General features: G+C 31.7%; 1 protein-coding gene across 3 annotated transcripts; it reads left to right on the top strand.

The window, feature by feature from the left end:
- Nucleotides 1–4,812: 4,812 nt before the first annotated feature.
- LOC143076092 (uncharacterized) lies at nucleotides 4,813–9,672 on the top strand. Of its 3 annotated transcripts, none has more exons than XM_076251729.1 (5): nucleotides 4,814–5,137; nucleotides 6,133–6,390; nucleotides 7,164–7,432; nucleotides 8,329–8,896; nucleotides 9,233–9,670. In XM_076251729.1, exons 1-5 carry the CDS (start codon nucleotides 4,876–4,878, stop codon nucleotides 9,271–9,273), a joined length of 1,398 nt encoding a protein of 465 aa, XP_076107844.1. In that variant the 5' UTR covers nucleotides 4,814–4,875; the 3' UTR covers nucleotides 9,274–9,670. The 3 variants fall into 3 exon arrangements, with proteins under 3 accessions (XP_076107845.1, XP_076107844.1, XP_076107843.1); XM_076251728.1 differs by having other exon boundaries at nucleotides 4,817–5,137; nucleotides 6,127–6,390; nucleotides 9,233–9,669; XM_076251730.1 differs by lacking the exon at nucleotides 7,164–7,432 and having other exon boundaries at nucleotides 4,813–5,137; nucleotides 6,127–6,390; nucleotides 9,233–9,672.
- The last annotated feature ends 1,298 nt before the right edge of the window (nucleotides 9,673–10,970 follow it).

Genomic DNA, 10,970 nt, shown 5'->3' with positions numbered 1-10,970 from the left:
ATATTTTACACCGGACATTAAAAAGATTTTTTTTTATGTCAGAATAATCATTTCTAAAATCAAGTATATAATAAGTATAACTCTTATTCATTATTAATGCCCGACGGTTAATTTGAAAGTGCAAGAAAGTTACTAGGTAATGATTCTCCCGAGGGTATCACCAGCCCAGTAGTCAGCACTTCGGTGTTGACATGAATGTCAATTATATGGTCATTTGTTTAAATGTCCTGTCCCAGGAATAGATTTTCTTAGTCGTATTTGGCACAACGTCTTGGAAAAAGTAAAATCACAAAAATACTGAACTCCAAGAAAAATTCAAAAAGGAAAGTCTCCAATCAAATGGCAAAATCAAAAGTTCAAACACATCAAACGAATGGATAACAACTGTCATATTCCTGACTTGGTACAGGCATTTTCTAATGTAGAAAATGGTGGATTGCTAGCTAAACCTCTCACTTGTATGACAGTCGCATCAAATTCCATTATATTGTCACCGATGCGTGAACAAAACAAACAGACACAATAGGTAAAAATGTCAAAAATAGGGGTACAGCAGTCAACATTTTGGGTCTTCAATGCTCTTCAACCTTGTACTTGTTTGGCTTTATAACGATTTTGATCTGAGCGTTACTGGTGAGTCTTATGTAGACGAAACGAGGGTCTGGCGTATTAAATTGTCAACCTGGCACCTTTAATAACTATTATAAGCTTTAATGATATTTGTATTTACTTGAGAATAATACTAAAGTTTGCAATAGTAATATTAAAAAAAAATATTTTTTGGAAATTCATTAAACGTTCATGTATTTGGTTTTGATGTTATATTTGTTATTTTCATCGGATAATCCGATTTTGTCTAATGCTTAGTTGTTTCTGTTTGTGTTACATTTTAATGTTGTGTCGTTCTCCTCTTACATTTAATGCGTTTCCCTCAGTTTTGGTTTGATACCCCGATTTTGTTTTTTATCCATAGATTTACGAGTTTTGAATAGCGGTATAATGCTGTTGCCTTTATTCATATATGTATCCAATATTTCATTATTTCAGAACGAGAGCAATCCAAAACATGTGCAGTTTCATAGATGAGTTTCAGCATCAATGGTAATGAAGAATTTTTACAGCAGTTTCATACACATGAAGTATTTGAAATGGATTGAGAGATATAAAACGTTTGCCAAATATGCATATTCATCTATCAAATTTGTGATAATGAATAAAATTGAGAAGGGAAATGGAGAATGTGTCAAAGCGACAACAACCCGACCATAGAGCAGACAACAATTTTTTTTTTATATTTGTACATTTATGTTGTTTTAAACTGAAATGGGTGACAGTTTTATTTTCTTATCCAAGGCATAGATAATCTTTAGTCGAATTTGGCACAACATTTTTGAATTATGGCTCATCTTGCTTCTCAATTTTGTACTTGTTTAGCTTTCTAACTTTTTTATATGAGCGTTTCTAATGAGTCTTAGGTAGACGAAATGCGCGTCTGGTGTATTAAATTATAAGCCTGGTACCTTGACAACTAGGTATGAGATACAGTTTAGTTTATTCTTTGTGCTTTTTAACCTAGGACAAATTAAAACAGTGTAGAATTATTTTACCATTATCGAAAAGGCCAGTTTATGGATATCATTATACACGTATTAAAATAAAGTCCAAGTAACTTTTCCTTTATGTAATAGTCTTTTATTTAATTTTGTTCTGAATTTACATCTTTTTATGGGAATTGAGTGTTTACATCATCATATGCGAACATATATGTGATAAATAGTGAAAAAAGCGCTATACCAACACCAAAAGATATTTTAACATATAATCCATCTGAATAAATTCGACATGTTTTTTCTTTATGGTTTTGCAGTAGGCTTGCTTTTCGTGTATTTATTTGTAATCTGCATGAAACACGATAGAAACGTCCGTCAAAACTTACAATTTTACCTAGTGGTTGAAGTTCAGTTTTCATAAGAATGAGATAATATTGTAACACATTTTTATTTATTTTTTCAAACAATAAATCAGTTGGTGCTTGTTTTTCGATTACGATTTTTTTTTTCAAAAGGGGAAAAATTAAAACTCTTAAAAGATACTCGACTTGTAATTTTGTACGCCAGACGCTTGTTTCGTTTAAAAACGTTAAGAGACTAATAAGTAGTATAGCAACAGTAGTATACTGGTTGTCAAAAGTCGTAAATCGGTTGAGAGAAAACGATCCGGGTTACAAACTAAAACAAAGGAATACACATCAACTATAATAGAAACACAAAGGAACAGCAGGGACACTAAAGTGCAACAATAATAAACTCCAACATACATAGAAACGAACTATTTGATAACAACTGTCACATTTCTGACTTATAATTAGTGCAGAACATTCAAGATATCAAGTAAAATGGTAGCTTGAACCTGGTTTAATGGCTAGCCAAACCCCCCGTTTCAGGATAATGTTAAAAAATATATCGCTGAAATTACAACACTACTTGACAGAAACATAGCACAAACAAACACAAACATGCAAACTGCAGAACAACAACGAACATATTCCATCAATGACAGACACCACAGGATGTCACAAACAGTGACGCGCGTACGTAACATGCAATCTCGAGCTGAATTCAATTATTTCACAATACTCGTCATAACTGATGTTCAAACCTCTAATACGACACAAGGTGTTATATAATAATAGACAAATAATAGTACACAAAACACAATATAGAAAAATTCCCACAAAAAACTGGTGGTGATCTCAGGTGCTCCTGAATGGTAAGTAGATCCTGCTCCACATGTGTCATCCGTCGTGTTGCTTATGTTATTACAAATCCGGTAAATATTCTAATTCGGTAGGTGACATTCACGTAAAGGGAAGGGTATATGAGTTATGACATAAGGAACATATCCGATATCATCTTTGAAACGGTTATTCCGTAACGGTTAACCAACTAGTGAATGCGTTCGTAAAATTTACGAAGGGATGATTTCAACTTCACCCTTTGGAACTCTTGGGTTAATAGCTTCCTTGTGGTCAGCAATCCTCTCTCAAGAAAATCATGATAGGAAATACAAGCCCAGGAATATAGTATCAATTTGGAAATATATACTCCGTATGCAGGTGCTGCTGGAATGTTGCTACATAGAAATGGAAAGTTCACAATTGGGAAGCTGCTATCATCTCTTTTGTCGTAAAGTTTTGTTTTCAACCAACCATCATTGTAAATTTCTAGATGTAAGTCAAGATATGAGACAGACTTAACTGTATAACTCTGTAGTATCCTTTATCTCCAGTTCGATGGGATAGATTCGTTCAACATATTCACCAATTTTTGTATTATTAAGTGAGAAAACATCATCTTTATACCGGAACGTAAACATTCTCGATATCACAAACTAGTCAAAACATTTACTAAATTTTATCATCGGTATAAGGACATCATTCGTAAATATAGCTCAACATGCAGACTTCTTATACGTTCAGGTATTTCACATCCAATTTTTTATGGAAATATTCTTTATAAAGCACAAAGGTATCAGTATTCACCTCAAAAACTAACAAAACCTTTGATTAGACTTATTAAGAAGGGATATAGTTACGATACTGTTGTCAGGTCATTAAAGATTGCATATTTTGGCGTTAATATTGATTCACTTATAGGGTCTTTGCATCGGAACTAAACACATTTATTCAAAAACCAGTTGTTGGCATGACACGGGTTATGTTCTTCTCATATATGTTATGATGGTATGATACTAAACCCCTAACGGGAAGGATTGTGCCTGATGTTCATATGATGAAATCATAATCTTTCAGTCAGTTTAATTGAAGTCTTGAGCTGGCATGTCAGTTAACTGCTAGTAGTCTGTTGTTATTTATGTATTATTGTCATTTTGTTTATTTTCTTTGGTTACATCTTCTGACATCAGACTCGGACATCTCTTGGACTGAATTTTAATGTGCGTATTGTTATGCGTTTACTTTTCTACATTGGCTAGAGGTATAGGGGGAGGGTTGAGATCTCACAAACATGTTTAACCCCGCCGCATTTTTGCGCCTGTCCCAAGTCAGGAGCCTCTGTCCTTTGTTAATCTTGTATTATTTTAATTTTAGTTTCTTGTGTACAATTTGGAAATTAGTATGGCGTTCATTATCACTGAACTAGTATATATTTGTTTAGGGGCCAGCTGAAGGATGCCTCCGGGTGCGGGAATTTCTCGCTACATTGAAGACCTGTTGGTGACCTTCTGCTATTGTTTTTTTCTATGGTCAGGTTGTTGTCTCTTTGGCACATTCCCCATTTCCATTCTCAATTTTATTCTAACTTTTATGACAATCGCTAAATAAAGACAACAATGTGTGAGCAAAACAAACAGACATAGTAAGTATAATTGTAATAGAAAATATGGTACAGCATTCAACATTGTGTTATAATCTTAATCACTATTAAACAAACAACTACGTCATCAAAGAAACACAAAATGACATATATACACTAAATAGACAGCCATTTTGCTTGATAAAACAAACTTGCGAAGCCGAATCTACAATAAGAACTCCATCGCACATAATTCAGTTCTGATCACTCTGTTTTAATTTCACTTAGTTGAACAATTGTTTTTATATTTTTTTGGTCTAACATGATTCTTAGATGACCAGGATTGACGTTATTTATTATAGTCATGCAAATAAGGATTTACTGAGTTGTTACATAAACAGTTCAATTCGTAGATCTATACAATGAATTCATTTAATTACTACGGGGAATCCCTGGTAGTAACTTAACAAAACAAGTGTCAACAGGTTAAAGATGTAAGGAATGATATTATTAAATTAGAGACATCAAAACTTCCGGAATACATGTACTAAATGCGTTTGTCATGGGGAGGATACAAGACTGTTTTAAAGAAAACAGGGATGTTATTGTGGAATTGCTGTCCAAAAATCTGAATCAAATTGTGTTTAGGTTGCACAAAAGAAATGTAATAACCGACAGTGAAAAGCTTGGCGTTGAATGTAGTTTGTCGCCTGCTCTAGGAATACGAGATTTATTTTATTACATAGAAGTTAATGATAAATCTGAAGATTTTATTGATGTACTTAATCAAACTGAAAATGGCGGAATAGCACATCTTGTTCGCCGTAAGTAAATTGCACTGTTGATATGAATATTTGTTGAAGAAGTAAGACGTTCGGTGAACAGTAAATTCTGAACAGTGATTATTTATAAAACGAGTTTTGCAACCTTTTTCATGTGTGAGTGTGAAAAAAACCTTATATTAACTTTATCTTACAGTAAAATCCATTTTTTTCCTTGTGATAATTCAACTTTCAGAGTTTTTTTACATTCTTGAAAATAAAGGAAAAAATACCAAAGAGACAAAATAAAACGTCATAAGTGAAATTATGACAGACATTTGTTTGATGCGTTTGAGCTTTTGATTTTGCCATTTGATTTTACTTTCTACACACCATGTACAAAGAGAAACGTGACGAAAAGTCAACGAACAGTCGTCTGCTCATCTTCGTTCAACCATCGTGTTATTAATTGCAAGTACAGATTGATAAATTGGGTCTAGGGTGGCTCGATCTGGAAAAAAAGACGGGCAATAATACAACACATTTTCCTTAATTCAAGGAAAAATTGATAGAAACACATACTAATCAATAGTTTAACGAATTTATTACAGTAGTGGTAGACATAATCAACAAGAAACCGAAGGATCGAAATTTTAAAAAGACAAGCATGACAAAACAAAAATTTGAAGTAGGTGCTAATTGCACAAAATATAACGTTTAATATTCGATTTAAAAAGATAAAAATTATAGCCGAACTATTGTTATATCGGAATCTAATTTGAATAGGGTTATACTTCCGTACATATGTTTATCATCAATTATACATTTTAACACAATACTATTTAATCAGATAACAACTTTGATTTAAAGTCAGTCTTGTTACCGATATGAGGTTTGTTTTGAAATCAAATATCTTTGGAGGTATATAAAATCTGTAATAAAAAAATGATACCCGATATTTGAATGAATTTCAAAAACTTTCGACTAAAAGAATCGTAAAAACAATTTTAATTTGCGTTACAAGTGCTCTAATAATTCCATTGTTTTATGAGTTTCAGCGAATTATTACTTTACATCAGAACTGAAAAATTCGGAATTTGCTATAGGTACGGATGTTGTTTTGTCCTGTGAAATCAGTAATGATCGTACCGTTCAATGGTTTAAAAATGGAATAGAATTAACCACATGCTCGAAATATAACATAACAAAAGATTTTCTTGTCCATCAGCTGATTATTCTAAATGCACAGGAAGAGGATGCAGGCGATTATTTATGTGAATGTTGCTACGCGAAGACAAGATGTAGACTTAAAGCAGGTAGGACAGACTAAATATTTCTTATGAAACAATAGGAATTACGATTGACAGTCTTTCAAGTCACTTTGCTTCTTTAGGTATATATATATGAGACTCAAATTCACGAAAATTTACGTATGATAATTTGTTCTTTGTCATAAAGCTAGTTTTGTGCATGAGTAATATAAACATGTAATTACAAACATACGTCAGCAATGTTATTTAAAAAAAATCATTCCGAATATATTAGATAGAGCTATAGAGCTATCACTCAATCAGCTTCTACTGCTTTACGATTTAAGCTTTAACATTGAATCTTTAATTCAGTTATTAACCATCATTATTGATGGTTTTGACATATTCTCGACCTTTGCAACTGATATTGAATAAAAAGAAGCAGATGATGCATGCCCCATTTATATATAACACAATTTTTAAAAGAACTTTTCTCACTCATTAGAATTTTTCAATTATCAATCTTAATAAGTGTAAAATGATAAATCCCTCACCAAACATTAATGTGCAACTATAAAACTCAAATAGCCAAGCGCTTTAAATATTTAAAGTTCGACTCTCGGTGGCAGACAAATTGATGTATCTTTTATACTTTTAGCCAAATATGAAGTTTTAAAATTCGTTCCTCCATGACTTTTATATGATACATTGTATGTCAGCAAACTCTTTTAACAGCAATTCACAAACACATTGTGTTCTTTCTATGCGATTTCATTAGACATGGTCGACTTTTCCTGACGTTTTGTGGTTAAAAAAAAACATATTTAATGTACATTCAGGTTTACAAGTAATTAAAGCTCTTAGAGATGTAGAGTTGGTGAAAGGAGAAACTCTTCATTTAAGTTGCAAGTTGAATAGAGATTTGAATATCAAATGGTTGAAAAATGGCAGAGAAATTTCCTGCGATAAACAGACAGATTGCAAAAAAACTTCCCAGGAAAATTTGTTTAAGTACACATTGAAGATGAAAAATATCAAGATGATTAACAGTGGAGAGTATAGTTGCGTGTGTGGTAATTTCAAAACATCTTGCTTTGTGATTATAACAGTAAGTAATTGGTACAATGCAGTTACGAAAAACATATAAATGTCATTGATAGACTTAAAAACTATTCAAGCCTTACCTTAAGCCACTCTTTTGTATAACTTGATTGAACGAGTTACTTCGTAATAATCGAAAGAGTGAATAAAAACACTTTGAAAATCAATAGAATATAGCAGAACCTGTTTTGCTTGCTATTTGGAATCATATCGTTGTTGTTCGATATGAAAGTTTTAATGTTAATTTCAGATTTTATATTTTTTTAGGAAAAAAGTATTTTCGAGATAGATTATTAATTATTGAAAAAAACTATGAGCAATACATATTGCTCAGATAAATATCCACTCCATTATCGTATAAAAAAAGCTTCGACATACTAATGTAAAAAGTAAAATAACAAAAATACTGAACTCCGAGGAAAATTCAAAACGGAAAATCCATAATCAAATGACAAAATCAAGTAATAAAACAAATCAAACAAATGGACAACAAATGTCATATTCCTGACTTTGTATAGACAAATGTAGAAAATGATGGATTGAACCTGGTTTTATAGCGCTTTACCATTATATGACAGTCACATCAAACTCCATTATAATCATAACGGTGCGTGAACAAAACAGACACAATAGGTTAAATTGTCAAAATAGGGATACAGCCAGTAAAACAACTTAAATGAGGAGATTAACTGCCCAATTTTATTTATGTTAAGAAAAGTAACGATAAAACTATTAATGAAAGGCAGCCTCGAACAACAAACACTGAACTACAGACTCCTTTGATAATAAAGTTACGGTAACAAAAAAAGGTTTAAACCTTTCCTGCTGGTATACATGAAGAATCCCACAAACTATTTAATTTTTGACAATAAGATAAGTATCAAATACTTTGTTATATTTAAGGACATACCGATAGAACAAATAATCAATGCAAGAACGACAGAAAAATTATATGAAATACAAGGAAAAAAAGAAGAACTAGCACAGAAAGAAGAAAAAATTGTTAAAGAAGAAACAAAGCTTCTTGAAATGGAAACTGAAATTAGGAATAGAGAAATGGAAATCAAAGAAAAGACAGATGAAATAGAAATTCAAAGATCCAAATTAGCTTTAAAAGAAAAAGAAATGAAAGAACGAGAATCTCAGTTGGAATTGAAAGAAGCCAAGTTTTGCGAACTAGAAATGGAGAAAAATATGTTGCAAAAAGATTCTTTAACCTTGACGCAACAAAGTGAAGAATTAAAATTTACACGAGCAAACGCAAATATGATGCAAAATGAATTGGAAAAATTAAAACACGAGAAGACAGAACTCGAAAAAAGGATTGAAATATTAGAGAAATATATCGATAATGGAAGTGTAAAGCATGAACAGACTATTGCAGAAATTAGACAAACCTATGACAATATGATAACAAAAATGAAAGCAGAGCACGATGATACATTATCTACTATTGATAAAAGATTGGAAGGTTTGTAAATACATGTAAAATATTTTTATATAGCTTATAGGGATATTTTGTGTAGTCTTTTCTCTTGTTCGGTCCCATTAAACGTATACAATACACAATTTCTTGTTTCTTGTTAGTGATCTTAAGAAATTAACTAATCTTAAAATCACAGCTTTCTGGGATGAATTTTTTAGTTAAACATTTTGTTCTATATAAGAATATGTTTCAGGTAACCGGTACATAACTATGTAGATTTATACATTTGGAAGTTACTGATAATTCTCAGCAAAAAAAAATAAAAACACTTATTGTGAGAACAGCGGTCACCTTTATAATTCATCCTTTTTTGTGTTTCAGAGATGCAGCAGAAGCAATCTGGAATATGTGTAGTTTCATAGTGATGAAATGTACAGAACTTTCAAGCATCGGTTTGCATAGTATTTTCTGAATTATGAAAGAATTGCAGTAAACTGTTTCAGCTGTGTTCTTTTTTATTTAGCATAATTTGAATGCAGAAACACATTCAGTTTTTGTTCGTATAAATTGCACCCAATACCCTGCATTAAAAAGAAAGACATATGTATTTGAATTCTTGTTTCAAAATATACTGTGCCAAACTGTTTTTGAGGTAACTGCGTAATAATATGTGAGTATCCAAAATATTGGGCAATTTTGTCTTTCTTTTTTTGTGTGCATTTCCCGTATACAATTAAACCGAATACTGTGAACAAATATAAAAATTATAAAATATATGTTGTTTTTATATGAATATTCACCATGTCTTTTTTCATTGATTTATCAGAGAAATAACATGTTGTAGACTTGTGCTTCAGTTGAATACTGCCACACATTTAAATTTAATTCCTATTCATTCAAGAGATTTTTTTTATATTGAACAAGTTAGTATAATCCTGTCCCGGCTTTCAGAAGCCAAAAGCCTGTTATTTAGTGGCTATCGTTGGTTACTGTTATTTATATTTTCTTTACGCTATTTGAATCATCTTATCATGTTGGATCTTTTCGTAGCTGACTAACCGGTATGGACATATAGTTGCTTTTAACCACGTCGTTTTGGACTCTATTTGTCAGATTTGAAATCATACCGAATCTTGCTATTTTATAATGCGGTTTATCTCTGTAAAAGAGGTTTTTCGGAACCCTCATTGTTTACCCTATCCATGCACACTATTTCCACCAAGTTTTCAGGAAAATGTTACCTAAGTTTATAATGAAAATATTTTGAACAATTAATGGAAGTGGATACGAGAAAAATAATTAAATGTATGGTAATTGGTGCTAAACACTGTGTTTGACATCATAGCTGTCAAGTGAAGCCATGCACTCAATGGGTCACTTGATTTGACAGTTTACACAACTAAAAAAGGGTGGGCGCTGCGCCCTGTTCAAACTTTGTAGTTAGTACTCTGCTCTATTTACGTAACATAATCGATATACCGACTACACGATGAACAAAATAGTAGAGATCATCAAAATATATTATTTACAAAAATCAAGCAACTATAGTTGTCAACAGTAAGCTAATAATTTTGTACAACCTATATATTTGTTTATTTTGAAAACCATTTTTGAGACATAAGGAAATTATTAAACGTATACTTTCCGAAAATATATCATTCGGATAGGATTTTACGGCAACTTTCGCAATGTTTGTTGAAAGATTGATTCATATTTGATCATTCTATGGTCATGGTGATCAGACGTGCAATCAAGGGGCTGCATTTAATTCACTGGTGTCGTATTTTGCTGTCTATGATCCTGCTGATTAGATTAGATGATTGAGCATTGAAAATGACCTTCTATTATAAGCTTATTATATTTTTCTTCGTGTGACGATTTCTTTTAAGTGTGATTATACTGCTTTTAAATACTGGTAGTTGCAATTCTATACTAAACGTTTGCGTTTATTTACTTTAATTTGTCTAAGAATGTTTCATTTTAAGTTCTTCTAGAAAAGCGCTATTTCTTTAAAAAAAAATCAAGATTTTTGGCTTTTCATTTGTATTCAAAGTCACACTGTTACATGTACTTTGTGATCAATCACAACACTACAAAATCTGTAACTTTGCTTCTTGTT

The sequence above is a fragment of the Mytilus galloprovincialis genome, chromosome 5 (genome assembly GCF_965363235.1).
Source record: "Mytilus galloprovincialis chromosome 5, xbMytGall1.hap1.1, whole genome shotgun sequence".
NCBI classification, from domain to species: domain Eukaryota; kingdom Metazoa; phylum Mollusca; class Bivalvia; order Mytilida; family Mytilidae; genus Mytilus; species Mytilus galloprovincialis.
Note: the sequence above shows the minus strand (reverse complement) of the source record. Positions and strands in the feature narration are given on the sequence as shown.

Excerpts from the sequence above, each read along its gene's own strand:
- LOC143076092 (XM_076251728.1), top strand. The coding sequence starts at position 4,876 with ATGGGGAGGATACAAGACTGTTTTAAAGAAAACAGGGATGTTATTGTG. Across the intron at positions 6,391-7,163 it reads AAGATGTAGACTTAAAGCAG|GTTTACAAGTAATTAAAGCT; the intron begins GTAGGACAGACT and ends ATGTACATTCAG. Across the intron at positions 8,897-9,232 it reads TATTGATAAAAGATTGGAAG|AGATGCAGCAGAAGCAATCT; the intron begins GTTTGTAAATAC and ends TTTGTGTTTCAG.